Raw genomic sequence first — 27,115 nt, forward strand, 5'->3', positions numbered from 1 at the left:
CCCTTGCCATTTCTTAACCCAACCCATAGAGACTCTACACCTTCTGATCCTATGTCATCCCTTTCTAATGATTTAATATTATTTCTTATACACACCACCCACTCTGCCAACTAACCTATCTTTCCGATTATACCGTATATCCTTAGACGTTCAGCTCCCAATGACAGCCATCCTTTAGTCAAGTTTCAGAGATGGCCACAACGTCATACTTGCCAATCTGTAGCTGAATTTCAAGATTGTCCATCTTATTTCTTATGTTGCATGCATTCAAATATAACGTTTTCAGTCCAGTATTTGTTGCTTTCTGTTTTAACTGCACCGTGTCACTATTGCCCTGTAACTCATCCCACTGGCTCTGATTATGCCTCATCTCCTGCCTGTCCTTTCTATCATCTATATTGTACGCTATCTTTGATTTATTTCTGTTTTCCCCTTCCTCAGCCCTATCACTCCGGTTCCCAACCCCTTGCCAAATTAGTTTAAACCCTCCCAAACAGCTCTATTAAACCTTTCTGTTAGGATATCGGACCCCTTGGGGTTCAGGTGTAACCCGTCCTATTTGTACAGGTCATACCTCCCACAGAAGAGGCCTCAATGATCCAGGAATCTGAATCCCTGCCCCCTACACCAGTCTCTCAGCCACACATTAATACGCCTGATCATGCTATTCTTGCACTCGTTAGTACGTGACACGGGCAGCAATCCTGAGATTACTATCCTGTAGGTCCTGCTTTTCAGCTAGTTACCCAGCTCCCTGAATTGTCTCTTCAGGACCTCCTCCCTTATTCTATCTATGTTATTGGTACCAACATATACCAAGACTTCTGGCTGTTCACCCTCTCCCTTCAGAATACTCTGCACCTGATCCGAGACATCCCGTACCCTGCCACCAGGGAGGAAACACACCTTGCAGTTATCTCTGTCAGGCTGACAGAACCTCCTGTCTGTTCAGTCTCTCTCACATCTATTCCTAAACCATGACCACCCAATTATTTCTCTTCTCACCTGCTAAAACTCTCAACCATGCCTTTATTATTTTCAGACTTGATAAGTCCACTGCATTCTTTAACAGACTGCCTCATTCCTGACGTCTTCCAAAATTCTGCTGTCCTTGTTCTACCATTAGTCTATTCTCCCTGTATAGTGTTCTTGTGCAGTGTGTTGAAACTCTGACTAAACACCAAGTTGAACCGGAGCCAATGAAGACAGAGTTGTAGTAAGGTTAACCGTTTACTGTTCACTCTTCCTCATTAACATCGTATGGTGAAAAGGCATTGCCTCTGTGATGTTTCTTTGTGGATAGAAATGGAGTCTTTCACAATCATGCTGCACGCGTCAGCCTCACTTCCCTTGTTTTCTACGAACCAGAAGTTACCCACAAGACGAGGCGAAACCAGAAGTGACATTATCACGTGCTGCGATATACCATAGACAACAAATTTTACCTTTTGTTAAACCGTAATGTAGTTATCAACCTTTAACTTTAACTAGAAAATAATTACAAATAAATTATGTAAAATAGAAGTTTAATAAAGTTAAATAAAATGCCTTAAGGGCAACACACCCTGCCTTTGAAACTCATTTTCTCCCCGTAAGATCTCCATGGACTCACTTCTGATTCTGAAATCTTCTTCAGCAGTACCACTGTCTGGAATACCTGTATCATTGCAATTCTGAGCTCTGGAGCATTCACAATTTTAACTACGCTTTCACAGCTGTTTTTTCATCTGCTTTAGGATGCCAGACACTCTTCCTTCCAACCACCTCTTTCTTCTATTCAAGCACACCTTTGAATCCCTTTGATCAGGATTTTCAGCATCTACTCTAATATTTTCTGTGGCATGGTAACATATTTTGATCATCAGTTTTTCCACAAAGTGTTAAAAATGAGCTACATTAAACAGCACAAGCTGTTGTTTTGCAATGTTAATCAAAAAGGTTTTCCATTGATTTGCTAAGTATTTTAGGCGGGTCAATATACCACCTAACCCCCAAAAAATTGCAAAAAAATGTTTTATCATTTCAATGTGGAGAACAACATTTCAAAAGTTGGACAATTTTGACACGAGGAAGTCTCCAAAAATGACATCAAAAGACAAAGTGGCCCACCAGCAGAAAGATGTCAAAAATCTTATTGATAATCGTCAAATTGTAAGTTTTTTAAACCTGATGTTTTAATGAATACTATCTTCTCCAATGCTTTTCAAATAACAGTAGTTCCTGGAATGAAAGTTACATTTGTACTGACATCATGACACATCAAGGGACAACTCTGGTATTAAGTACTGACGTCATGACACATAATATGCCACCTTATGGCTTCTCAGATGCATTCTTGTTCATTATCCTCTTCTATCCCTGGCTCATTTGTCATATTGTCACAGTTGCCATCTTGGCAATGCCCACATGCACTGGTGCATTCCAGCCCATGCTTTCTGCAGGTACATTTTCGCGCATTGCGCCCTCTCGAACAGTTGCAGTGAATCATCTGAATAAGTACCTCTGGAGTAGGCCTTTTGTCTGCCATCACTGGAACGAGTTTTTCCCCTTCTACCCTCCATCCCCACTCAGACGGCTCCATTTCATCACTACAGCCCATCCACTCCATAACCTGGTAGTAAGTCTGCAGGGAATGAAATTTACAGGCCGAGGTGGTTGGTGGCAGTCTTTCAGGCTTGACGAACATCTTAGCTCTCGCAACTTTCTTGCAGAGCATATTGTATCTGATAGGTGCCAAGGAGTCGTTCTGATTTCCATTGAACAATGCCACCATTGTCCTACAGCTATTGCTTTCCACAACATCCTGACTTTGCTTTGGTGAACAGAACGCTTTTGAACAGTCTCTGATTCCCTTTTCTTTCTTGATGATTCTTTGTAACTCCAACATCTTTCTGATCCCAAATCCTCTGGACGTTGAGTCACATCTGGTAAAGGCATGGAGAGACAATAGATCATTACAAGCTGCTTCTCTGCTTAAGGACCTTGATATTACAGGCATTTGATCTTGCCTTGTCTGAGCGGAAATAGAGTTCAGTGCAGTTTGTTACCACTATATGGTAGAGCAAGAGTATGAGGAGATCTGTGTCTTCTCCAACGAGAGTGGTAGATTTGAAAGCAGACATTGTGACAGCTGCTTTTGCAATCTCAACGTCGGCATCTCCTTCAGCTTGAATCACTTCGCAGCCTCTCTGTCACAAACATTCCATGATGAGCTGGATAATTATTTGCTTGTTTGCCTCATTCGACAAGAAGTCCTCCTTTTTTCCAACAAATTTAGTCGCCCCTGTAACGTTCACCTTGTTCACATTCAAATTTCTACTTCGACACTGATGAGTACAGTCCTTTATGCTTGGCCCAACCCCATAACCATCAAACACTACAGTGGCCCTGGCATAGTGTTTGACAGTGAATGAGGCGTAGTCATCTGAAATTGAACTGTAGGTGCACCCCTCCGTCCATTTTAAGCGGTGCAGAAGTGATCCCCCATCTAGAACATAGTGATCTGTCACTGGGACCATCTGTGTGACAGCATTGTCCGATTTGGGGTTGACGTAGTTCTTTACCGCTTCTGCCAGTTGTGGCTTATCCGGCTGGCGCAAGATGTTCTTTGCTTCAAGCAAAGACATCGGTTATGGACAGAGTTCATAGTTCATCACTTCATCTAGCTGGAGATCACATGTCTGTGACACAACTAGGAACCTCTGGAATAACAATGCTGGATCTATGGTATGGTCTTCAGCAACTTTGCCTGCCCTGCTGGATGCCAGTGTCTTGACCTTCAAACTCCTTCTGTGTGAATATGAGAAAACAGAGTGTCCATCCATCTTCCTAATTATGTCATTTCCTATTGTGGACAGGTCATGTACATTGACATCCTCATTTGCATAAACCCCTGTGATGATGTTGCACAATGATTTATCATCCGAAAATGGCGTGAAACAGTCCAGTTTTGCTGCAACTTTTTCAAGGTTAGCCTCATCTCTACTCACACTGGAGGTGGACAACTCCTTATGTTGTTCACCTGTTGTGTAACTATTCGCAGTCAGTCCTTGCATGGCAAGGTTGTAAGAGGATGACACAGTGGAAGATATAGTCCAAATTGCTCTCTGGTGCTCTGACATCCCACTTCCCCGCATTAGGCCCCTGTGGCTTTTTGGTGAGCGCTTTAGCGTCTGTTCTATCACAAGATCAGAGCCAAGGCCAGCCCAGTATTGGCTGCTGCGTCTGATTACACGGAACCCAGACTGGAACTTCTGATGAACTTCAGGGTTGTCATCCTCCAATGCATGCATCTTCTGGAGATAGAGACGAGATGGCCAGCGGCCGCGAATATCAGCAAGCAAGCTGAGAGGACACCGAGATGCATCTCCCATGACCCCATTCGATCGGGCCACAACAAGTGCCCCAGCAATCCCTACCATGTGCTGGTAGTTGACCCACAGTGTGACGTCATGAAATAATAGTTCATAGTTCTGGTGCTAAAACGCACCCTGAGGGTATTCCCATTCACAATTTATACCACAATTATGGCACTACCATTGTTAGAAACAGTGAAGTACAGCAAAATAAGACAGGTATGGATCTGATTCTTTTCATTGGTGGCCATTTTTATAAACGTCAGATTCTTTTACTTTCCCATGCTCTGTTTCTGTCCAACTTTTTATATGTTGTTCAGTGTGTCTGAAAGTACAAGAAATGACCACAAATTTTTTTTGGCAATTTTTTGGGGTAGGGATATTTTGGCGCTATATTGACAGCATTATTTAGTACTTACGTACTAATGACACAATGAAGTGGTTTGAATTTATTTATTAGATCTGAATTGATATGTTCCTTTAAGAGGTTACTTTCCACTTCCTCAGTATGCAGTTCTCCTGTCCTTTCGCATCATTTAAATAACCTTTATGCTGGTGATGCATTTCTCCTAAGTGGTGTTCAGCTGTTTTTCTGATCTTCCTGGAAGGGACATCTGTTGGAAGCATTATATTGCTACCTTGTTCGACAATAAAAACATTGCCTTTAATTATTTAAATTCTCCTCATGTGCCCTCTATTTGAAATGAGACTGCCCGAGGTCTGTATCTACTGCAGGAACATTCACTGACCTGAAGGAAAATCAGAATTAGAATCAGATTTATCACCACACTCTTAAATGATGTGAAATGTGTTTGCTTTGTGGTAGCAGAGACATAAATGTATTATAAATGACAAAATAAATGAATAGTGAAAAAAGAAAGGAATAACGAGGTAGTGTTCATGGACCATTCAGAAATATGAAGTTGTTTCTGAATTGTTGATGGTGGGTCTTTAGGTTCCCCTACATCCTTCCTGATGGTAGTAATGAGAAGAGGGTATCTCCTAGGGGAAAACATAACTCTAAAAATCTTTATAAGTTAATTTACAAAAAACAAAAATCACTACTTTTCAAACACCATGGAAAGAGTGTTCACAATTATTCATATGTTGTCCTAAACATGGACATTAGGAAGATATATAGTACAAGAACAACATAAAATAAACATTAACCAATAATAAATAAAATAACTTATTTTAAACAAAAACAACAGGAATTCTGCAGATGCTGAAAATTCAAGCAACACACATCAAAGTTGCTGGTGAACGCAGCAGGCCAAGCAGCATCTGTAGGAAGAGGTACAGTCGACGTTTCAGGCCGAGACCCTTCGTCAGGACTAACTGAAGGAAGAGTGAGTAAGGGATTTGAAAGTTGGAGGGGGAGGGGGAGATCCAAAATGATAGGAGAAGACAGGAGGGGGAGGGATAGAGCCGAGAGCTGGACAGGTGATAGGCAAAAGGGGATACGAGAGGATCATGGGACAGGAGGTCCAGGAAGAAAGAAAGGGGGGGGGTGACCCAGAGAATGGGCAAGAGGTATATTCAGAGGGACAGAGGGAGAAAAATGAGAGTGAGAGAAAGAATGTGTGCATAAAAATGAGTAACAGATGGGGTACGAGGGGGAGGTGGGGCCTTAGCAGAAGTTAGAGAAGTCGATGTTCATGCCATCAGGTTGGAGGCTACCCAGACGGAATATAAGGTGTTGTTCCTCCAACCTGAGTGTGGCTTCATCTTTACAGTAGAGGAGGCCGTGGATAGACATGTCAGAATGGGAATGGGATGTGGAATTAAAATGTGTGGCCACTGGGAGATTCTGCTTTCTCTGGCGGACAGAGTGTAGATGTTCAGCAAAGCAGTCTCCCAGTCTGCGTCGGGTCTCGCCAATATATAAAAGGCCACATCGGGAGCACCGGAGGCAGTATATCACCCCAGTCGACTCACAGGTGAAGTGATGCCTCACCTGGAAGGACTGTTTGGGGCCCTGAATGGTGGTAAGGGAGGAAGTGTAAGGGCATGTGTAGCACTTGTTCCGCTTACATGGATAAGTGCCAGGAGGGAGATCAGTGGGGAGGGATGGGGGGGACGAATGGACAAGGGAGTTGTGTAGGGAGCGATCCCTGTGGAATGCGGGGGGGGGGGGAGGGAAAGATGTGCTTAGTGGTGGGATCCCGTTGGAGGTGGCGGAAGTTACGGAGAATAATATGTTGGACCCGGAGGCTGGTGGGGTGGTAGGTGAGGACCAGGGGAACCCTATTCCTAGTGGGGTGGTGGGAGGATGGAGTGAGAGCAGATGTACGTGAAATGGGGGAGATACGTTTAAGAGCAGAGTTGATAGTGGAGGAAGGGAAGCCCCTTTCTTTAAAAAAAGTAGACATCTCCCTCGTCCTAGAATGAAAAGCCTCATACTGAGAGCAGATGCGGCGGAGACGGAGGAATTGCGAGAAGGGGATGGCGTTTTTGCAAGAGACAGGGTGAGAAGAGGAATAGTCCAGATAGCTGTGAGAGTCAGTAGGCTTATTTTAAACAAATGTTGTTTCTGTTTTGTGAATAATAAGGATTCTGTCCCAAATAGCAACTTTCACATATTAACACATCTTTATATACTGTGTGTCTCAATGAAAATTTTAAGAGCTTTGAAACAGAAAACAAATAAAGTAAAAGGTAATGTATGAGAGGGAAAGGGGTTTGGTAGAAAGAGGTCAAACGCGTACAGCCAAGAAACTGAAGGACTGAAATCTGAATCACCATTATGGATGGAGGACTGATTACAAAAAGCAATTTATAAATAGGACATACTGTATATGGGTGATGAAATCAAACTCAAGCCTAAGTTTTGTGAAAAGTGGTTAGTTGTTCTGGATGATTCTCATTTGGTCCATGATGAGACACTTAATTGCTGACTTGAAGCCTGAGTTTGGGGAAAGAGAATTAGAATCCAGATGTCTTTGGATAACAAGACCATTCAATGCCAAAACTAGAAAAAATCTGTGACATGCCCAGAGCTCCTGCAATTGGGAGCTAATGAACTCTGCTGGCAATTCACAGCCTGTTGGATGGAGCAAACACATCCTGTTGTATTGTGGTGTAAGAGATTGTGGAGAAGAAGAAAACTGTTCATTTTAATGGAACTAATTGTTCAAAAAATTCAATCATGAAACATTTCATTAGTACTGTACTCAACTGTCAGCATAAATAATGCACTGAAACTTTGGAATGGAATTCAAAGCAGAAACCTCTTATTAGGAGGCACAACATTTGCAAAGCTGATAGCTTTTAAAGAAAACAACTTGACAAGTAATGATTTGAATGCTTAGTTCAGATTTTGATGGGACTATCCCTGGTGACTAGGGATTGTAGGCATTAAGTAGTGAAGAACGTCAAAAAGCATTGGGGTTTTTGCTTAATGTAGCATGATGCAACGAAGTTCAGAAGTGTGATAAAACAGTGAAAAGGATGGTCATAGATTCCAAGAGGATCCAGATGGACAGAATAGACAAATTTAAAAAGAAGAATCATATTAAATGGCACATCCCAGAGCGATCTGCATATAAATGTTATAAATCATCTAAAGTGATAGGCTGCAATGAGGGAATAGTTAGAAAAGCATATGAGGTTTCTAAGAATTCACAAGTAAGAGAAAGAACACTGATTAGGACCCAAATGAACTGTTTTATTACTTCTGATTGCCAAATTTTAGAAGGAAATGTTTTGGTCCTTGAGTAGAAGGGATTTACTAGTTGGCTTCTGACACGAGGGATTTCAGCTATAAAATTTAGACATGAGGAGCTGATTGTTCTCCTTCGAGGAAAGAGATTTGAAGAGAGATTTTAAGAGATTATGACTGATTTGGAGAGATTATTAGGGAGAAGTAAACAGAGGCTACTCAAGGACTGGAATTTGAAGATAACTAATTTTGAGTAAAATGATCAACGGATTTGTGAGGAAAGCCTTTAAAAAACACAGAGTAGTTAGGATCAGGAATACAATGCCTGGATGCATGTCAGAACCTTCAAAAACAAATTTAACATGATCAAGAGCAATTATAATTTGTAGGCCTGTGGGGAAAGTGAAGGAAATAGATTTATGGAGTTACACAGAACAGAAACAGGCCCTGTGGCCCAACTTGCACATGCAGACCATGATGTACTTTCTACTTAAGCTAGTCCCATTAGCCTACTTTTAGTCCACGTCCTTCTAAACCTTTCTAATCCATATACTTGTCCGAATGCCTTTTAATCTTTGCAACTGTACTCTGCCCAACAACTTTCTCTGGCAGCTTATCCCAGATACTTACACCCTCTGCGTGGAAAAGCCTGGCCTTGATGCCCCTCCTCAGATAGGAAACGGAATAGGCAGGATTGCTCTGCTTATTGAAACACTCAGCATGCTGCTATGTCACAAGAGCACTATGATTCTAAAATGGCTCTTGCCAGTTCAGAAAACAGGTCCCAGCTAAAACTCCATTGAGAGAAATCAGAAAGTGGGGAAAGCAGATAATCAGGAGTCAATGCCTCAGGAGCTGCAGCTGGTGCACAAATGATTTGTCAGTCATGGTAAAGGCTACTGAATGCCACAACCAACCAATTGCAGCACAAACCTCAGCCAACATTCAAATGGTCATACACCTATCACAGAGCTATCCAGAATCATTCAGAACCAATACCTTACAACCATACACTTCAGCGTGACATGCACTACTTCAAATCTAAAATTCCACAACACACAGTCTGTGCCGAGAGGTGGCTGTGCGGCATGTCAGCTATATATATCACCCAAAAGATTATGTCTGCTGTTGCATTTTTTTGTAACTCCACTAATTGAAAGAAAAACATGGGGCTGGGAGATGCATATCTTAGTTTCATTTTACTTCTAACTTCTAAAGAAATTCCTCCTCATCTCCATTCTAAAAGGGCACCCCTCTATTCTAAGGCTGTGTCCTCTGGTCTTAGACTCTCCCACCACAGGAAACATCCTCTCCACATCCACTCTATCAAGGTCTTTCATCATTCCATCGGTTTCAATGAGTTCACCCCTCATTCTTCTGAATTATAGTGAATACGGGCCCAGAGCCATCAAACGCTCTTCATATGACAAGCCATTCAATCGTGGAATCATTTTTGTGAACTTCCTTTGAACCCTCTCCAGTTTCAGCACATCCTTTCTACGATAAGGGGCCCAAAACTGCTCACAGTACTCCAACTGAGGCCTCACCAGCGCTTTATAAATTCTCAACAATAAGTCCTTGCTAGTCCTTTTGAAATGAATGCTAACATTGCATTTGCCTTCCTCACCACAGACTCAAACTGCAAATTAACCCTTAGGAGATCCTGCACAAGGCTGACCAAATCCCTTTGCACCTCAGTTTTTTGCACTTTCTTTCCATTTAGAAAATAGCCAACCCTTTCATTTCTTCTACTAAAGTGCATGACCAGACACTTCCCGACACTGTATTCTATCTGCTATTCCTTTGCCCATCCTCCTAATCTGTCTAAGTCTTTCTGTACCCTCTCTACTTCCTCAATACTACCTGCTCCTCCAACCTATCTTCATATCATCTGCAAACTTTGCAACAAAACCACCAATTCCATCATCCAAATCATTGACACAAAATGTTAAAAGTTTTGGTCCCAACGCAGACCATTTTGGATCACCACTAGTTACCAGCAGCCAACCAGAAAAGGCTCCCTTTACTCCCACTCTGCTGCCTGTCTCTGCAGTCACTGCTTTATCCATGCTAGGATCTTTCCTGTAATACCATGGGATCATAGCTTGTTAAACAGCCTGATGTGTGGCACCTTGTCAAAGGCCTTCTGAAAATCCAAGTACACAACATCAACTGATTCTCCTTTGTCTATTCTGCTAGTTATTTCTTCAAAGAATTCCAACAGATTTGTCAGGCAAGATTTTTCCCCTGAGGAAACCATGCTGACTATGGCCGATTTTATCATATGCCTCCAAGTATCCTGAGACCTTATACTTAATAATCAACTCCAACATCTTCCCAACCACTAAGGTCAGACTAACTGGCCTAAAATTTCCCTTCTTCTGCCTCACTCACCTCTTTAGCAGTGGAGTGACATTTGCAATTTTCCAGTTAGTTTATCTACGAGAGACAGAGAGAGACAGAGAGAGACAGAGAGAGACAGACTGACTGTTGGAGTTAATTCTAGGAAGTGGTTATGACAGCTCTGGACATCTTTCTTCTCCCACAATTGACTCCGTTCTCTTCAAATGATTGATGTGCCGTCTCCAGATAATATCAGACACAATCTCCACAGTGTAGGAGAGTGGTCCCGTTCTGTAATACTCATTTTTGACCACTTCTGCAGTCCCTTGCCAGGACTGCTTGTCCAGGAGTGAAACATTGAACGTCCTTGTTTGAGGAGCCCTCAAGTTTGCTCAGCTGTTTGTCCTGCATACTCCTTCTGAGATTGGGTTTGAGGAGATCCGAGCATGAGTACAAGGGACAACCTAGGATCAGCATAGCTGGTGAGTTGTTGGTTGTGGAGTGTACTGCATTGCCATATGCAAGGAGGAAATTAGTGAACTTCTGATTCAATGTTACTGTAGTGTGTTCTGAGTGGTACCATCTTATTCCACTCATTTTCAGGAATGACTGAAACTGCTCTGCAATAAACTGTGGTCCGATGTGACTGACTAGTTGTTCTGGAACACCAGTGCTTGAGTAGAGGCTTCTCAACACACCAACAGTGTGTGAGGCTGTAGTGGAGATTATTGGAAACACTTTTGACCACTTTGCAGCTGCATCCACTGCTACCAGAAAGTGTTTGCCCATGAATGGTCTGGCAAAATCCACATGAATCCTCTGCCAGAATAATGCAGGCCATTCTCAGGGATGGAGAGGTACTCTGCAATTTGCATCTTCTGGACGGGTTGGCATTCTGCAAAGTGCATGGCAAGCTGCTCGATCTGCTGCTCTATCCCAGGCCACTAGGCAAAGCTCCCAACCAGAGCTTTAATTTTGACCATGCCTAGATGACTGGCACATAGCTCCTCCAACACTTTAGCACTTAACAACTCTCAATCTCTACATGAAGCAAATTCCTTCAACGGCAAGTTCATCCTGCCACTGGTAAAAATGGGGGAACTGGAATATCTGCTGCACATGTCAGCCATTTTGAGTGGCCATGTAGACCTGAGAGAGAGTAGGGTCTTTTCTAGTTTCCCTTTGGATCATTTCTGCCAGAACAGGGAGACGTCCGATTTGCATTGGGAAGAATACGTACAATAGAGTGTTGATAGACATTTCCTTTCCCAAGGATAAACAAGGACAGTCCATAAACAGTTCCATAATTAGTTCTCCTTCTAAATTTGATTTTGTAATTGTGTCCTCTAAGAAACAGAGCCCGTCTCTGCATTCGTGCTGCTGCTGTTTGTGGAACGCCCTTCTGGGCACTAGTAGTTGATGATCAGTAATGAGGGTAAACTCTCTCCCATGCAAGTACCGGTTGAAATGATTTACACCACAAACCAGACTCAAGGCCTTTCGGGCAACCTGCACACAAATCTTCTCTGTAGTGGTAAGGGAATGTGGTGCTTGGGCTATGGGATGATCATTTCCATCACTCATTATATGCGATATGACTGAACGTATACCATAAGTTGAGCTGCCACAACCAGGCTTCACTGATGTTGACTATACATTGTCTGACTTCATTATTTCCTTTGCCTTTTTGAAATCCACCTCACAGTGCTTTGTCCATTGCCACTTCTTTCCAATCTGTAGTAATAAGTTCAAGTGGTGGAGCACAGTAGCCAGGTTTGGCAGGAAACTGTTATAGTAATTGGCATATCCTCAAAAGGGCCACAACTAGAATACATCCTTTGGCCTTGTGGGATTCACACTGCTTGAACTTTCTTAAAACTTGTGAATCAATGGTGTAACCACATTAAGGGATGCTTGGTTTAAATAATTCACACCCATTGCATTATGCTCTGAGCCCATAATCTTCGAATCTTTTCAACACTCTGAGATTTGGAGCTGTTCCTTATAATCCTTACTGGTAACAATGATGTTATCCAGGTAATACTGAACACCTGGGCAGCCTTTCAGCACCTGGTCCATAGCTTTCTGCCAGAGTGCAGGTGCAGATGCCACTCCAAAAATAAGCTTATTATAGTGCTAAAGCCCTTTGTGAGTGCTTATGGTGAGAGACATCTTTGACTCTTCTTCCATCTCCATCTGTAGGTAAATCTCAGCTCAGTCCACTTTGCTGAAGTGTTTTCCTCCAGGAAGGTTTACAAAAATATCCCTTTTCCTGGGCTGAGGGTAGTGATCTTCTTTCAGTCCTGGATTGTTAGTGACCTTAAAATCACCTCAGACCCATTCTTCTTAGCTACTGAGGCCACTGGTATTGCCCATGTGCTCCACTCAACCTTGGAAAGAGTTCTTTCAGCTTCCATGCCATCCAGTTTACCGGCTACTTTATCACAGATTGTATAAGGAACCTGGCAGGCTTTGTAAAACTCAGTTGTGGCATTTTTATTTAACACCATCTTACCCTTGATATGTTCAAGTGTTCCAGTGCCATCCATGAACACTGCTGTGGCATCATCCAGTGCTTTTCCTAATTTGCTCTCAATTGACTATTGCAGGGGATGTGACAAGCAAATGGTGGATGGATCTCCAGTCAGGCTGTAGTTGTCTCAGCTATTCATGACCCCACAATGATGGCCCTTCTGCTTTACCACATACAAGCCCAGTATGGCTTGTTGATAGTTGTGTTTCACTGTTACGAGCATCATTCCCTCAGTAATTATAGTTTCTCCAGGGTAATCTATCAGTTGGATATCTGCAGGCTTCAGTTTAGTATCTTTGGATTGCTGCTCAAACTCATTTTGCTGAATGACTGAAACAGCTGAGCCAGTGTCCAATTCCATTTTAGTTAATTTACCGTTCGCTTCTGGTATACCCCATATTGCCTGTCTCTTGTAAGTTTTCACATAGTAAATCTCAAGGCTCACTCAGTCCTGTGTCACTCTCATTAGTATCAGATTTTTCATCAACAGCATACATATTACTGCACTAATATCCACTTTTGAAACTGCAAAATGACTTCTTATCTATTTCCCTTCCCTGTGCAGAGCATTTACTTTGGCTGCCCAACATGGTCTTTGTTTGTGTTCTACCTTGTTGCATTTTCTGCAAGTTTCACCTTTAAACCTGCTTTTGACTGGTTTATATGAGCCAAAGCCACAATGGTAACACAATTTGTTTGTCCAGACAGATTTCTGACTAGATGTTGTAATTTTGTTCACGTTCATTTTCATTCCTGACTGTAACTCAATTGCACCTCTGTCAGCTGTTTCCATTGATACAGTAATTTCAACTGTCCTTTTAAATGTGAGTTGGACTTCAGTTAGGAGATGATTTTGAATGATTTCTTGTAAGATTCCACAATCTAAACAATGCTTCAGTGCATCATTGGCACAGTTACTACCAGCCCAGATTCTAATGCGGTACAAAATTCAGAGTAACATTAGGTGGTAGGGTAGCACAGTTGGCAGCTGAGTGGATCCAAGCCATCTTTCAGTTTGCAGTGGTGGATGAATTATATCTTGGATAGGTGACTACCACAAAACTAATATATCATGATTTTTAAAATATATTTTAGAGATGCAGACAATATTAAAAAATAGTTAATGTTTTCACTTCTTAGACCACAGCTATGAAATTGTTTGTGCTCTGGTGATACTGGCTGGGCCAGTGCATTTTTCTTACTTCCCACAGAAGCTGAGGATGTATCCCACCTACGCCATTTTTATTTCATTTAGAATTAAGACTAAATCTCCCTTTGCTGAGACTCCAGCAATCAATTATTACTACAACTGTGCCCCCTAACTCCATGACAGGATTTTCTCTTTGGTCTCTGATCAGCTCCACTTCTTAATTTTCTGTTTACATTTGCAGACTGCACTTTCCCTCTTTTCCTTTTTGATCCCCTCTCAACTTGGGAGTGGACCTAGTTATCACTTAAGTTTACACTGCGGTCTCTGTCACATGCTCTCATCATTCTGTTTTACTCATTATAGCCACTCTGGGTCAGTTTCAGTCCAAAACATGCAGTGACAAAATAGATTAATAAAAATCCAACTATCCAATCCCAGAGCTGAAAAGCAAAATATATAATCACCTAACTTGATGCTTCATCTGATTTTTCATCAACCAGCCATCCAACTACATAATAAAACAAGATGTTATAGTCTCAATAGAGATGAGAGATAGAGAGATGAGTGAGAGATGAGTGTGTGAGAGAGAGAGAGAGAGAACTTTGTACTTTATATTTTGATTAACACTTCATGTTCCTGATAGTAGTGTTTTCCTTCTGATTTAGAACTTTTACAAAGGCACTTGTTCCCAGGTTGAGTTGACCGGTCAATCATCCTCTGAACATTGAACTTGGCTGGCTGAATGGGCATAAAAAAGCAGTATAAACAGCCAGAAAGGGAAGAGGTGGAGAGGCAGAAGGGCTTCCAGGAGGAAGCTTTATCAGCAAACATGATTTAGGTAGTTCTCTAATATGGATAATGGTAGTGGCTAATGTTTAAGATGCTTGTATTTCACCAAGTGTGTTATCACTGATTTATGCTCCTGCTGCAGCTACAATCTCAGAATAGTAACTGCAGGCAGTCTATTGGATGTCTGATGCTCAGTAATGCCTACCACAATCTTTAAGTCTCCACTATCACAGCAGCTAATCTTCAGCCCATTTGATTCGCCGTAGGTGTTAACAAAAAATAGCAGAGATGACAATATTGGAATCTCAATGAATGGTGCTTCAATCAAAACTAGCTGCAGATTAAAGTACAATTATCTACCAATGTGTATCAGTTATATTGGTGTATCAGATCCACAAAACATTTTTTTTAATTTATTGCTGCATTAGTCTTTTCTCAATCATCAAAAATAGAATGCGTTGTCATCAATAGATGAAGTGCTACTTACTTTCTGATACTGATGCTCATGCTGAATTCTGCAAGGGTATCTCAGTTCTGGGGACCTTATTTTATTTATTTATTTAGAGATACAGCATGAAATAGGTCCTTCTGGCCCAACGAGCTGCACCACCTAGCAACCAATCTATTTAACCCTAGCTTAATCAGGACAATTTACCAGCTCCTATTAACCAACTCCTGCAGGAGGACTATAACCTTGTCATAGGTTTTGGGTTCCTGCATGCCTCAGTGACCCAGAGGGCTATGTTGGCTTGAGTTAGGGCTTTATGCTTTGGCCCTTGGTAGGGTCACCCATGCCAAACTGGTCAAAAGGTAGAGGCCAGAATAAGAGTGGTCTATTTGTCGTCCAGGTTCGGGGGTTCAGCTCAGGTCTAACAACCCCGGCTAGTTTAAAAAATTGTTACAAAAACAGCAATAATGAACCTTTCCATATTTGTGTGCCACGGTATTGGCAGACAGAGATGGAGGAGCTTCATTGATGCCCTGAACACCAGTGGCTAAACTAGCAGTAAAAAAAAAACTTACCAATTGTTGCATCTTTGGACTGTGGGAGGAAACCAGAGCACCTGAAGAAAACTAGTTTCACTGAGAGAACACACAATCTCCTTACAGACAGTGCTGGAACTGAACTCTGAAAAGCCCAGAGCAGTAATAACATTGCACTAACTGCTATACTATTATTTTATTGGTTTACATCTGTACGAAGGCTGTATCTGACTTCAGTATGGCTTTAAATAAGGGTCCACATGATAGGTTGCTGGGGAAGATTATATTGCATGGGATCCTGGGAGAGTCAGATAATTGGATACACAATTGGTTTGATGGTAAGAAGCAAGGGGTGGTGGTGAAATGTTGTTTTTCCAGACTAGAGAACATGGCCAGTCTTGTTCCCCAAACATGCAAACATGGTTAATAGGTTTGCAAATGACACTGAAACTGTTGGTGTAGTAAACAGAGAAGATATGGGATAGTGATCAGCTGGGTAAGTGGGCCAATGAATGGCAAATGGAGTTGAATTTGGCTATCTGTGAGGTGTTGCATTTTAGCAAGACAAATCAGGGTAGGCATCTGGGAAGTGTTGTAGATCTGAGGGACCAAGGATTACAAGTGCATGGTTCCCTGAAAGTGGCATCACAGGTAGACAGGGTGGAGAAGAAGGCAACCTTCAGGGTGCTGAGTTTAGAAATTGGGATGTTATGTTGCAGTTGGACAACAAGTTAGTGAGGCCGGATTTGAAATTTCGTGTTCCATTTTGGTCACTCTGTTAATTGGAAAGATGTCATTAGGCTGGAAAGAGTGCAGAGGAGATTTTATTTTATTTTGTTTTAGTTTACTTTATTTAGTGATACCACATGGAACAGGTCCTTCCAACCCAGCTTCACTGGCCAGAAACCACCTATTTAACCCTAACCTAATCACAGGACAATTTGATGCACTTAATGCAAACAAGTGTGAGGTAATGCATTTCGGTAGGACCAACCAGGGTAGGTCTTACAGAATGAATGGTAGGGCACTCAGGAATGTAGTAGAACAAAGGGATTTGGGAACACTGATCCTTAATTCATTGCAAGTTGTGTTACAGGTAAATGGGATCATAAAGAAAGCTTTTGGCACATTGGCCTTCATAAATCAAAGTATTGAGGACATGAGACAGGATGTTATGTTGAAGTTGTATAAGACATTGGTGAGGCCTAATTTGGAATATTGTGTGCAGTTTCAGTTATTTACCTACAGGAAAGATGTAAATAAGTTGAAAGAGTGCAAAGGAAATTTACAAGGATGTTGCTGGTCTGGAAGACCTGAGGTATCAGGAAAGATTGAATAGGTTATGACTTTATTCCTTGGAGCGTAGTAAATTGAAAAGAGATTGGACAGACGTATCCAAAATTATGAGGAGTAGATCAGGCAAATGCAAGCAGGCTCTTTCCACCGAGTTTGGGTGGGACTGCAACCCAAGGTTATGGATTAAGGGTGAAAAGTTTAAGGGGAACATGAGGTGAAACTTCTTCACTCAGTAGGTCATGAAAGTGTGAAATGAGTTGCCAACACAAATGGTACATGCAAACTTAATTTCAATGCTTAAGAGAAGTTTGGATAGGTATATGATTGGTAGGAGGATGGAGGGCTATGATCCCGGTTCAGTTTGATGGGAGAAGGCAGTTTAAATAGTTTGGCATGGACTAGATGGGCTGAAGGGCCTGTTCCTGTGCTGTTATTTTCCATGACAACTTACAATTAACCCTTGGACTGTGGGAGGAAGCGGATTACCCAGAAGAAACCCATGCAGTCACAGACAGATCACCAGAATTGAACTCCAAACCACCCGGACTTGTAATAGCTTCATGCTAACCGCTATGCTACTAAGCCACCCTAGGACATTGCTGGAACTTGAGAGACTGAATTACAGAGAAAGGTTGATCAGGCTGGGACTTCATTTATTGCAGCGTAGAAGTATGACAGGTAATATTAAAGAAGTATATAGAATCATGAGGGGCATAGATATGATAAATGTGCATGATCCTTTTTTCCTCAGGACAGGGCACATACCTTTAAAGAGTGGATGGAGAGAACTAAAGAATGAAAAGGGAAGTGGGGCTTTTTTTTTTATATTAAGTAGGTCGGATTTTGAATGCACTGCCAGGACCCAATGGTGGAGACAGATTTATCAAATAGAAGTTGGATCAGTATTTGAAAAGAAAAAAAATCTTTCAGGGCCATCCGAGAGGGCAGGGGAATGGAACTGATGAGATTGCTAAATCTGAGCTAGTTTAGAGTTGACAACCCAAGTGGTTTCTTTATACTACAACCATTCTGTGATGTGATTCTGAGAGTATCACAAGAACATGGTAATAAACTGAGAAGATGTCAAATATATTGGAATACAGAAGCTATTAATACAGGGGTTCTCATAAATTCAGAATGCTTGCATTAGAAATGTATCACCTGTGTGGCACCAGCATTAAATTAAAGCATGAAATAGGGTTAACAAATTAAAACTTCAATCTGTTGCTCATGCAAATTCTCCATTAGATCAGATCCCAAACCACAAAAGCAATATTTACTAGTATCAGCAGCATTTTAGACCGGAGGTGTTTGCACACATTCTTTGTAGGGTGTCCGAGATCCCACTGTGATGCTGAAGTCAGTTGTTTTTTATATTGCAGTCAATACAATTCAACTGAAGTTCTTGACTCAATCAATGTACACTGCTCATAGCATATGCACTTATGTGAATCCTGTAGTCTACCATGATACTATTTTATGAACCATTCTTTTCTGCAAAATTTTGACATCCTTTTCACAATGTCAAGTGTGCTGTTTCATCTTGCAGTGCCAATTCAGCTCCAAGTTGTTTTGCAGAATTTGGCAGGCACAACTAAATTAGATCTGGTTTGAAATATACAGTGCAAACATTTTAGTAGATCTTAGTAGGTGAATTTCATCTGGAAGATCAAGCCTTCAACGGAAATCAAAGTTTGGAAGAAGATCAAGATGAGTTTGAGGAATGGGAAAGGGTACATATCTGGATCAGGGAGGGATAAGCAGATTAAAGAATCACAGAGAAAGTGGTGTCTGTAGAAGGCAGAAAGGGGGAAGGAGGAAAGATATGGCAGGGAGTGGAATCTTGTTGCATCTGGTTGAAATGGTGAAAGGAACAAAATCATTAGAATGAGTTTCATAAGCTTTACATAAAGTTAGCAGAGAATTCATACCATGGGCAGCGCTGGTTCATGTTTTAAGGTTCCAGCAGGCAGGCGCTAACTATGGTAGCCTCTGATGTACCTCACCTACATCAAGTGGAACTGGCTCATAGAAATAATCTGACCCACAGCTTTGAGTTCAAATCTTTGACGGGTGCTTGGGTGAGATGAACCTAGCATGGGAGGGGTTAAAAAATCAGCAAGGAATATAGAAAATACGAGTCAGAATTGGTGTGACCTTCATTTTACTGAAGCAATAATGCACAAAGTCTCTTTTACCCATCCCTCAGGCACAATGCCCCTATGCCACACCCACCCTCCCTTACTCACTCACCATTACTAATTGATTTGACCCTCTTTACTCAGGAAGCATCTAACCAGGCAGTCTCACTGGCAGACTGCTGAAGCCACATGCCTGGGAATCCCTGGTGGAATTGAGACTCATTTAAAAATAATTAAAATTGTTTTAGCTAATTAAAAATGCTGTTAAAACACAGAACTGATTAAAATGTGTCCAAATATAAAGAAATAATTGGTGCATCAGCTACCATTTCTTCATCAGAGACTTAGTGACTTGGGTTCGATCCTGAATTTGGCTGCTGTCTGTGTGGGATTTGCCACATGATGCCACAGGTTTCCCTAGATCCCACAGGTACTTCCTCCAACAATCCATGGTGGAGGATTACAAATACTTGGGGATACGAATTGACAATAAACTGGACTGGTCAAAGAACACTGAGGCTGTCTACAAGAAGGGTCAGAGCCGTCTCTACTTCCTGAGGAGAATGAGGTCCTTTAACATCTGCCGGACGATGCTGAGGATGTTCTATGAATCTGTGGTGGCCAGTGCTATCATGTTTGCTGTTGTGTGCTGGGGCAGCAGGCTGAGGGTAGCAGACAGCAACAGAATCAACAAACTTATTTGTAAGGCCAGTGATGTTGTGGGAATGGAACTGGACTCTCTGACGGTGGTGTCTGAAAATAGGATGCTGTCTAAGTTGCATGCCATCTTGGTCAATGTCTCCCATCTACCACATAATGTACTGGTTGGGCACAGGAGTACATTCAGCCAGAGACTCATTCCTCTGAGATGCAGCACAGAGCATCATAGGAAGTCATTCCTGCCTGTGGCCATCAAACTTTACAACTCCTCCCTTGGAGGGTCAGACACCCTGAGCCGATAGGCTGGTCCTGGACTTATTTCATAATTTACTGGCATAATTTACATATTACTATTTAACTATTTATGGTTCTATGACTACTTATTATTTATGGTGCAACTGAAACGAAAACCAATTTCCCCCTGGGATCAATAAAGTATGACTAACATCCCAAAGGTGTGTAGATAGGTTAACTGGTTTTCCACCAGCGCAGGTAAGTGTCAAAAGAATCAAAAAATTGATCAACGTGTGGTCAAGCATAAGTGTAATGATTACTGGGGAATAAGTATGGAATGGGAGTGGTGGTTTTGTCCTGATAGAAGATGGCACAGAAGCTAATTCCTCCAGTGAGTGAGTTAATGGAAAGTAAAGCTTAAAATTTACTTTCTCCCCTTGTCACTCTGTTTTGATATCTTTATGCAGATTAATGGTGGCTGTTCCTACATCAAGCATGAGTGGCATAGTGAGGCAGGTTCCTGGGAAATCCCAATGTAACGTTCCGTTATATTGGGGCTCATATATGTCCAGGGGAAATCCCACCCAGCACCCACCTCAACGCTCCCCATAGGGTTGGTTGCCACCCGAATCAAGCCCAAACATCAATCATCAGCCAGCACACCCAGTAAATTTTAACAAATACACTTTATAGATATTACTAATTCTATGACATTAATATAAATTCAATACAGAAAGGGAAGTAATGGGGAAAAAAAGGCACCAACACTTATCAAAGTCCAAGTTCTTTGCACGCAACCGTTGGAGCTCAATCGATTCCGGACGACCACCCGAATTCTGTTGACTCACGGCTCGGGACCACCCTGAGTGATCGACCGGAGCCTCTCCGCACATCCGCCGTCCTCCCCGTCTCTCCTCCGACTCCCCCCCAAAACCCCCCGCACGTCCACTGTCCTCCTCATCTCTCCTCCGACTCCCCGTCTCCCGTCTCTCCACCGTCCTCCTCGTCTCTCCTCAGACTCCCCATCTCCCGTCTCTCCACCGACCTCCTCGTCTCTCCTCCGAATCCCTGTCTCTCCTCTGACTACCCCCCAAAAACCCCGTCCACCGTCCTCCCTGTCTCTCCACCGTCCTCCTTGTCTCTCCTCCGACTGCCCGCCAAAAACCCCCGCACGTCCACCGTCCTCCCCGTCTCTCCTCCGACTCCCCCGCAAAACCCCGTCCAGTGTCCTCTCCGTCTCTCCTCTGACTCCCCGTCAAAAACCCCGTCCACCGTCCTCCCCGTCTCACCTCCAACTCCCCGCCAAAAACCCCCGTCCACCGTCCTCCTCGTCTCTCCTCCGACTCCCCATCTCTCCACCGTCCTCCTCGTCTCTCCTCCGACGCACCGTCAAAAACCCCCACACGTCCACCGTCCTCCTTGTCTCTCCTCCGACTCCCCGCCAAAAACCCCCGTCCACTGTCCTCCCCATCTCTCCTCCGACTCCCCGTCAAAAACCCGTCCGCCGTCCTCCCCGTCTCTCCTCCGACTCCCCGCCAAAAACCCCCGTCCACTGTCCTCCCCATCTCTCCTCTGACTCCCCGTCAAAAACCCCCGCACGTCCGCCGTCCTCCCCATCTCTCCACCGTCCTCCTCGTCTCTCCTCCGACTCCCCGCCAAAAACCCCCGCACATCCGCCGTCCTCCCCATCTCTCCACCGTCCTCCTCGTCTCCCCTCCGACTCCCCCCCAAAACCGCGTCCAGCGTCCTCCCCGTCTCTCCTCTGACTCCCCGTCAAAAACCCCACACGTCCACCGTCCTCCCCGTCTCTCCTCCGACTCCCCGTCAAAAACCCCCGTCCACCGTCCACCCCGTCTCTCCTCCGACTCCCCATCAAAAACCCCCGTCCACCGTCCTCCCCGTCTCTCCTCCGACTCCCCATCAAAACCCCGTCCACCGTCCTCCCCGTCTCTCCACCGTCCTCCTCGTCTCTCCTCCGACTCCCCGCCAAAAAACCCCACACGTCCACCGTCCTCCCCGTCTCTCCTCCGACTCCCCATCAAAAACCCCCGTCCACCGTCCACCCCGTCTCTCCTCCGACTCCCCATCACAAACCCACGTCCACCGTCCTCCCCGTCTCTCCTCCGACTCCCCATCAAAAACCCCCGCACGTCCACCGTCCACCCCGTCTCTCCTCCGACTCCCCATCAAAAACCTGTCTGCTGTCCTCCCAGTCTCTCCTCCGACTCCCCCCCAAAACCCCGTCCACCGTCCTCCCCGTCTCTCCTCCAACTCCCCCCCAAAACCCCGTCCAGCCATCCTCCCCGTCTCTCCACCGTCCTCCTCATCTCTCCTCCGACTCACCGCCAAAAACCCCCGCACGTCCGCCGTCCTACCCGTCTCTCCACCGATTCCCTGTCAAAAACCCCCCGCACGTCCACCGTCCTCCCCGTCTCCCCTCTGACTCCCCCCCAAAACCGCGTCCAACGTCCTCCACATCTCTCCTCTGACTCCCCGTCAAAAACCCCGGCACATCCACCGTCCACCCCGTCTCTCCTTCGACTCCCTGTCAAAAACCCGTCTGCCATCCTCCCCGTCTCTCCTCCGACTCCCCCCCAAAACCCCGTCCACTGTCCTCCCCGTCTCTCCACCGTCCTCCTCGTCTCTCCTCCGACTCCCCACCAAAAACCCCCGCACGTCCGCCGTCCTCCCCGTCTCTCCACCGTCCTCCTCGTCTCCCCTCCGACTCCCCCCCAAAACCGCGTCCAGCGTCCTTCCCGTCTCTCCTCTGACTCCCCATCAAAAACCCCGGCACGTCCACCGTCCACCCCGTCTCTTCTCCGACTCCCCGTCAAAAAAGCACACACGTCCACCGTCCTCCCCGTCTCTCCTCCGACTCCCCGTCAAAAACCCCCGTCCACCGTCCACCCCGTCTCTCCTCCGACTCCCCATGAAAAACCCCCGTCCACCGTCCTCCCTGTCTCTCCTCCGACTCCCCATCAAAAACAGCCGCACGTCGACCGTCCACCCCGTCTCTCCTCCGACTCCCCGTCAAAAACCCCGCATGTCCTCGTTCCTCCCCGTCTCTCCTCCGACTCCCCATCAAAAACCCCCGTCCACCGTCCTCCCCGTCTCTCCTCCAACTCCCCCCCAAAACCCCGTCCACCGTCTCCCCGTCTCTCCTCCGACTCCCCCCCAAAACCCCGTCCACTGTCCTCCCCGTCTCTCCACAGTCCTCCTCGTCTCTCCTCCGACTCCCCGCCAAAAACCCCAGCACGTCCGCCGTCCTCCCCGTCTCTCCACCGACTCCCCGTCAAAAACCCCCCGCACGTCCACCGTCCTCCCCGTCTCCCCTCCGACTTCCCCCCAAAACTGCGTCCAGCGTTCTCCCCGTCTCTCCTCTGACTCCCCATCAAAAACCCCGCACATCCACCGTCCACCCCGTCTCTCCTTCGACTCCCCGTCAAAAACCCGTCCGCCGTCCTCCCCGTCTCTCCTCCGACTCCCCCCCAAAACCCCGTCCACCGTCCTCCCATCTCTCCTCCAACTCCCCTCCAAAACCCCGTCCAGCGTCCTCCCCGTCTCTCCACCGTCCTCCTCGTCTCTCCTCCGACTCCCCGCCAAAAACCCCCGCACGTCCGCCATCCTCCCCGTCTCTCCACCGACTCCCCGTCAAAAAACCCCACACGTCCACCGTCCTCCCCGTCTCTCCTCCGACTCCCCGTCAAAAACCCCCGTCCACCGTCAACCCCGTCTCTCCTCCGTCCTCCTCGTCTCTCCTCCGACTCCCCGCCAAAAACCCCCGCACGTCCGCCGTCCTCCCCGTCTCTCCACCGACTCCCCCCCAAAACCCCGTCCACCGTCCTCCCCGTCTCTCCTCCAACTCCCCCCCAAAACCCCGTCCAGCGTCCTCCCCGTCTCTCCACCGTCCTCCTCGTCTCTCCTCCGACTCCCCGCCAAAAACCCCCCGCACGTCCACCGTCCTCCCCATCTCCCCTCCGACTCCCCGTCAAAAAACCCCACACGAGCGTCCTCCGCGTCTCTCCTCTGACTCCCCGTCAAAAACCCCGGCACGTCCACCGTCCACCCCATCTCTCCTCCGACTCCCCGTCAAAAAACCCCACACGTCCACCGTCCTCCCCGTCTCTCCTCCGAATCACCGTCAAAAACCACCGTCCACCGTCCACCCCGTCTCTCCTCCGACTCCCCATCAAAAACTCCCGTCCACCGTCCTCCCCGTCTCTCCTCCGACTCCCCATCAAAAACCCCCGTCCACCATCCACCCCGTCTCTCCTCCGACTCCCCATCAAAAACCCCGCATGTCCTCGGTCCTCCCCGTCTCTCCTCCGACTCCCCATCAAAAACCCCCATCCACCGTCCTCCCCGTCTCTCCACCGTCCTCCCCGTCTCCCCTCCGACTCCCCCGCAAAACCGCGTCCAGCGTCCTCCCCGTCGCTCCTCTGACTCCCCGTCAAAAACCCCGGCACGTCCACCGTCCGCCCCGTCTCTCCTACGACTCCCCGTCAAAAACCCGTCCACCGTCCTCCTCGTCTCTCCTCCAACTCCCCCCCAAAACCCCGTCCAGCATCCTCCCCGTCTCTCCTCCGACTCCCCGCCAAAAACCCCCGCATGTCCGCCGTCCTCCCCGTCTCTCCACCGACTCCCCGTCAAAAAACTCCACACGTCCACCGTCCTCCCCGTCTCTCCTCCGACTCCCCGTCAAAAACCCCCGTCCACCGTCCATCCCGTCTCTCCTCCGTCCTCCTCGTCTCTCCTCCGACTCCCCGCCAAAAGCCCCCGCACGTCCGTCGTCCTCCCCGTCTCTCCACCGACTCCCCGTCAAAAACCCCCCGCACGTCCACCGTCCTCCCCGTCTCCCCTCCGACTCCCCCCCAAAACCGCGTCCAGCGTCCTCCCCGTCTCTCCTTCGACACCCCGTAAAAAACCCGTCCGCCATCCTCCCCGTCTCTCCTCCGACTCCCCCCCAAAACCCCGTCCAGCGTCCTCCCCGTCTCTCCACCATCCTCCTCGTCTCTCCTCCGACTCCCCGCCAAAAACCCCCTGCACGTCCACCGTCCTTCCCGTCTCCCCTCCGACTCCCCCCCAAAACCGCGTCCAGCGTCCTCCCCGTCTATCCTCTGACTGCCCGTCAAAAACCCCGGCACGTCCACCATCCACCCCGTCTCTCCTCCGTCCTCCTTGTCTCTCCTCCGACTCCCCACCAAAAACCCCCGCACGTCCGCCGTCCTCCCCGTCTCTCCACCGACTCCCCGTCAAAAACCTCCCGCACGTCCACCGTCCTCCCCGTCTCCCCTCCGACTCCTCCCCAAAACCGCGTCCAGCGTTCTCCCTGTCTCTCCTCTGACTGCCCGTCAAAAACCCCGGCACGTCCACCGTCCACCCCGTCTCTCCTTCGACTCCCCGTCAAAAACCCATCCGCCATCCTCCCCGTCTCTCCTCCGACTCCCCCCCAAAACCCCGTCCACCGTCCTCCCCGTCTCTCCTCCAACTCCCCCCCAAAACCCCGTCCAGCGTCCTCCCCGTCTCTCCACCGTCCTCCTCGTCTCTCCTCCGACTCCCCGCCAAAAACCCCCGCACGTCCGCCGTCCTCCCTGTCTCTCCACTGACTCCCCGCCAAAAACCCCCCGCACGTCCACCGTCCTCTCCGTCTCCCCTCCGACTCCCCCCCAAAACCGCGTCCAGCGTCCTCCCCGTCTCTCCTCTGACTCCCCGTCAAAAACCCCGGCACGTCCACCGTCCACCCCGTCTCTCCTTCGACTCCCCGTCAAAAACCCATCCGCCATCCTCCCCGTCTCTCCTCCGACTCCCCCCCAAAACCCCGTCCACCTTCCTCCCCGTCTCTCCTCCAACTCCCCCCCAAAACCCCGTCCAGTGTCCTCCCCGTCTCTCCACCGTCCTCCTCGTCTCTCCTCCGACTCCCCGCCAAAAACCCCCCGCACGTCCACTGTCCTCCCCGTCTCCCCTCCGACTCCCCCCCAAAACCGCGTCCAGCGTCCTCCGCGTCTCTCCTCTGACTCCCCGTCAAAAACCCCGGCAGGTCCACCGTCCACCCCGTCTCTCCTCCGACTCCCCGTCAAAAAACCCCACACGTCCACCGTCCTCCCCGTCTCTCCTCCGAATCACCGTCAAAAACCACCGTCCACCGTCCACCCCGTCTCTCCTCCGACTCCCCATCAAAAACTCCCGTCCACCGTCCTCCCCGTCTCTCTTCCGACTCCCCATCAAAAACCCCCGTCCATCATCCACCCCGTCTCTCCTCCGACTCCCCATCAAAAACCCCGCATGTCCTCGGTCCTCCCCGTCTCTCCTCCGACTCCCCATCAAAAACCCCCATCCACCGTCCTCCCCGTCTCTCCACCGTCCTCCTCGTCTCTCCTCCGACTCCCCGTCTCTCCACCATCCTCCTCGTCTCTCCTCCGACTCCCTGCCAAAAACCCCCGCACGTCCGCCGTCCTCCCCATCTCTCCTCTGACTCCCCGTCAAAAACCCCCACGCGTCCGCCGTCCTCCTTGTCTCTCCTCCGACTCTCCCCCACAACCCCATCCACCGTCCTCCCCGTCTCTCCTCCGACTCCCCGTCAAAAACCCCCGCATGTCCACTGTCCTCCTCGTCTCTCCTCTGACTCCCCGTCAAAAACCCCCGCACGTCCTCAATCCTTCCCGTCTTTCCTCTGACTCCCCATCAAAAACCCCCGCACGTCCGCCGTCCTCCTCGTCTCTCCTCCGACTCCCCGCCAAAAACCCCCGCACATCTGCCATGCTCCCCATCTCCCCTCCGACTCCCCACCAAAAACCCCTGCATGTCCGCCGTCGTCCCCGTCTCTCCTCTGACTCCCCACCAAAAACCCCGTCACAGTCATATGATACAGCATGGTATCCGAAAACAAAACAATACATGACCACCCATTGATTAGTAGCACCCTGCTATCTCTAATAACCCAAGCAACTGTCTAGTTAGAGACTGTCTCAG

At 47.0% G+C, this 27,115-nt stretch overlaps 1 protein-coding gene across 3 annotated transcripts in view; it reads right to left on the reverse strand.

Annotated features, from left to right (window-relative positions):
- The window catches only part of gabbr2 (gamma-aminobutyric acid (GABA) B receptor, 2), a 1,071,742-nt gene that overhangs the window by 445,044 nt on the left and 599,583 nt on the right, over nucleotides 1-27,115 (reverse strand). The window contains exon 1 of one of the 3 annotated variants that reach the window (XM_063043846.1): nucleotides 15,855-15,944. The exons of the other annotated variants lie outside the window; for them this stretch is intronic. Coding sequence (XP_062899916.1) covers nucleotides 15,855-15,866 — 12 coding nt within the window. The 5' untranslated portion in view covers nucleotides 15,867-15,944. Of the gene's footprint in view, nucleotides 1-15,854; nucleotides 15,945-27,115 lie in introns of those variants that run through there. 3 annotated transcript variants of the gene reach the window in all.

This window comes from Mobula hypostoma, chromosome 3 (assembly GCF_963921235.1).
Source record: "Mobula hypostoma chromosome 3, sMobHyp1.1, whole genome shotgun sequence".
Lineage (NCBI taxonomy): Eukaryota > Metazoa > Chordata > Chondrichthyes > Myliobatiformes > Myliobatidae > Mobula > Mobula hypostoma.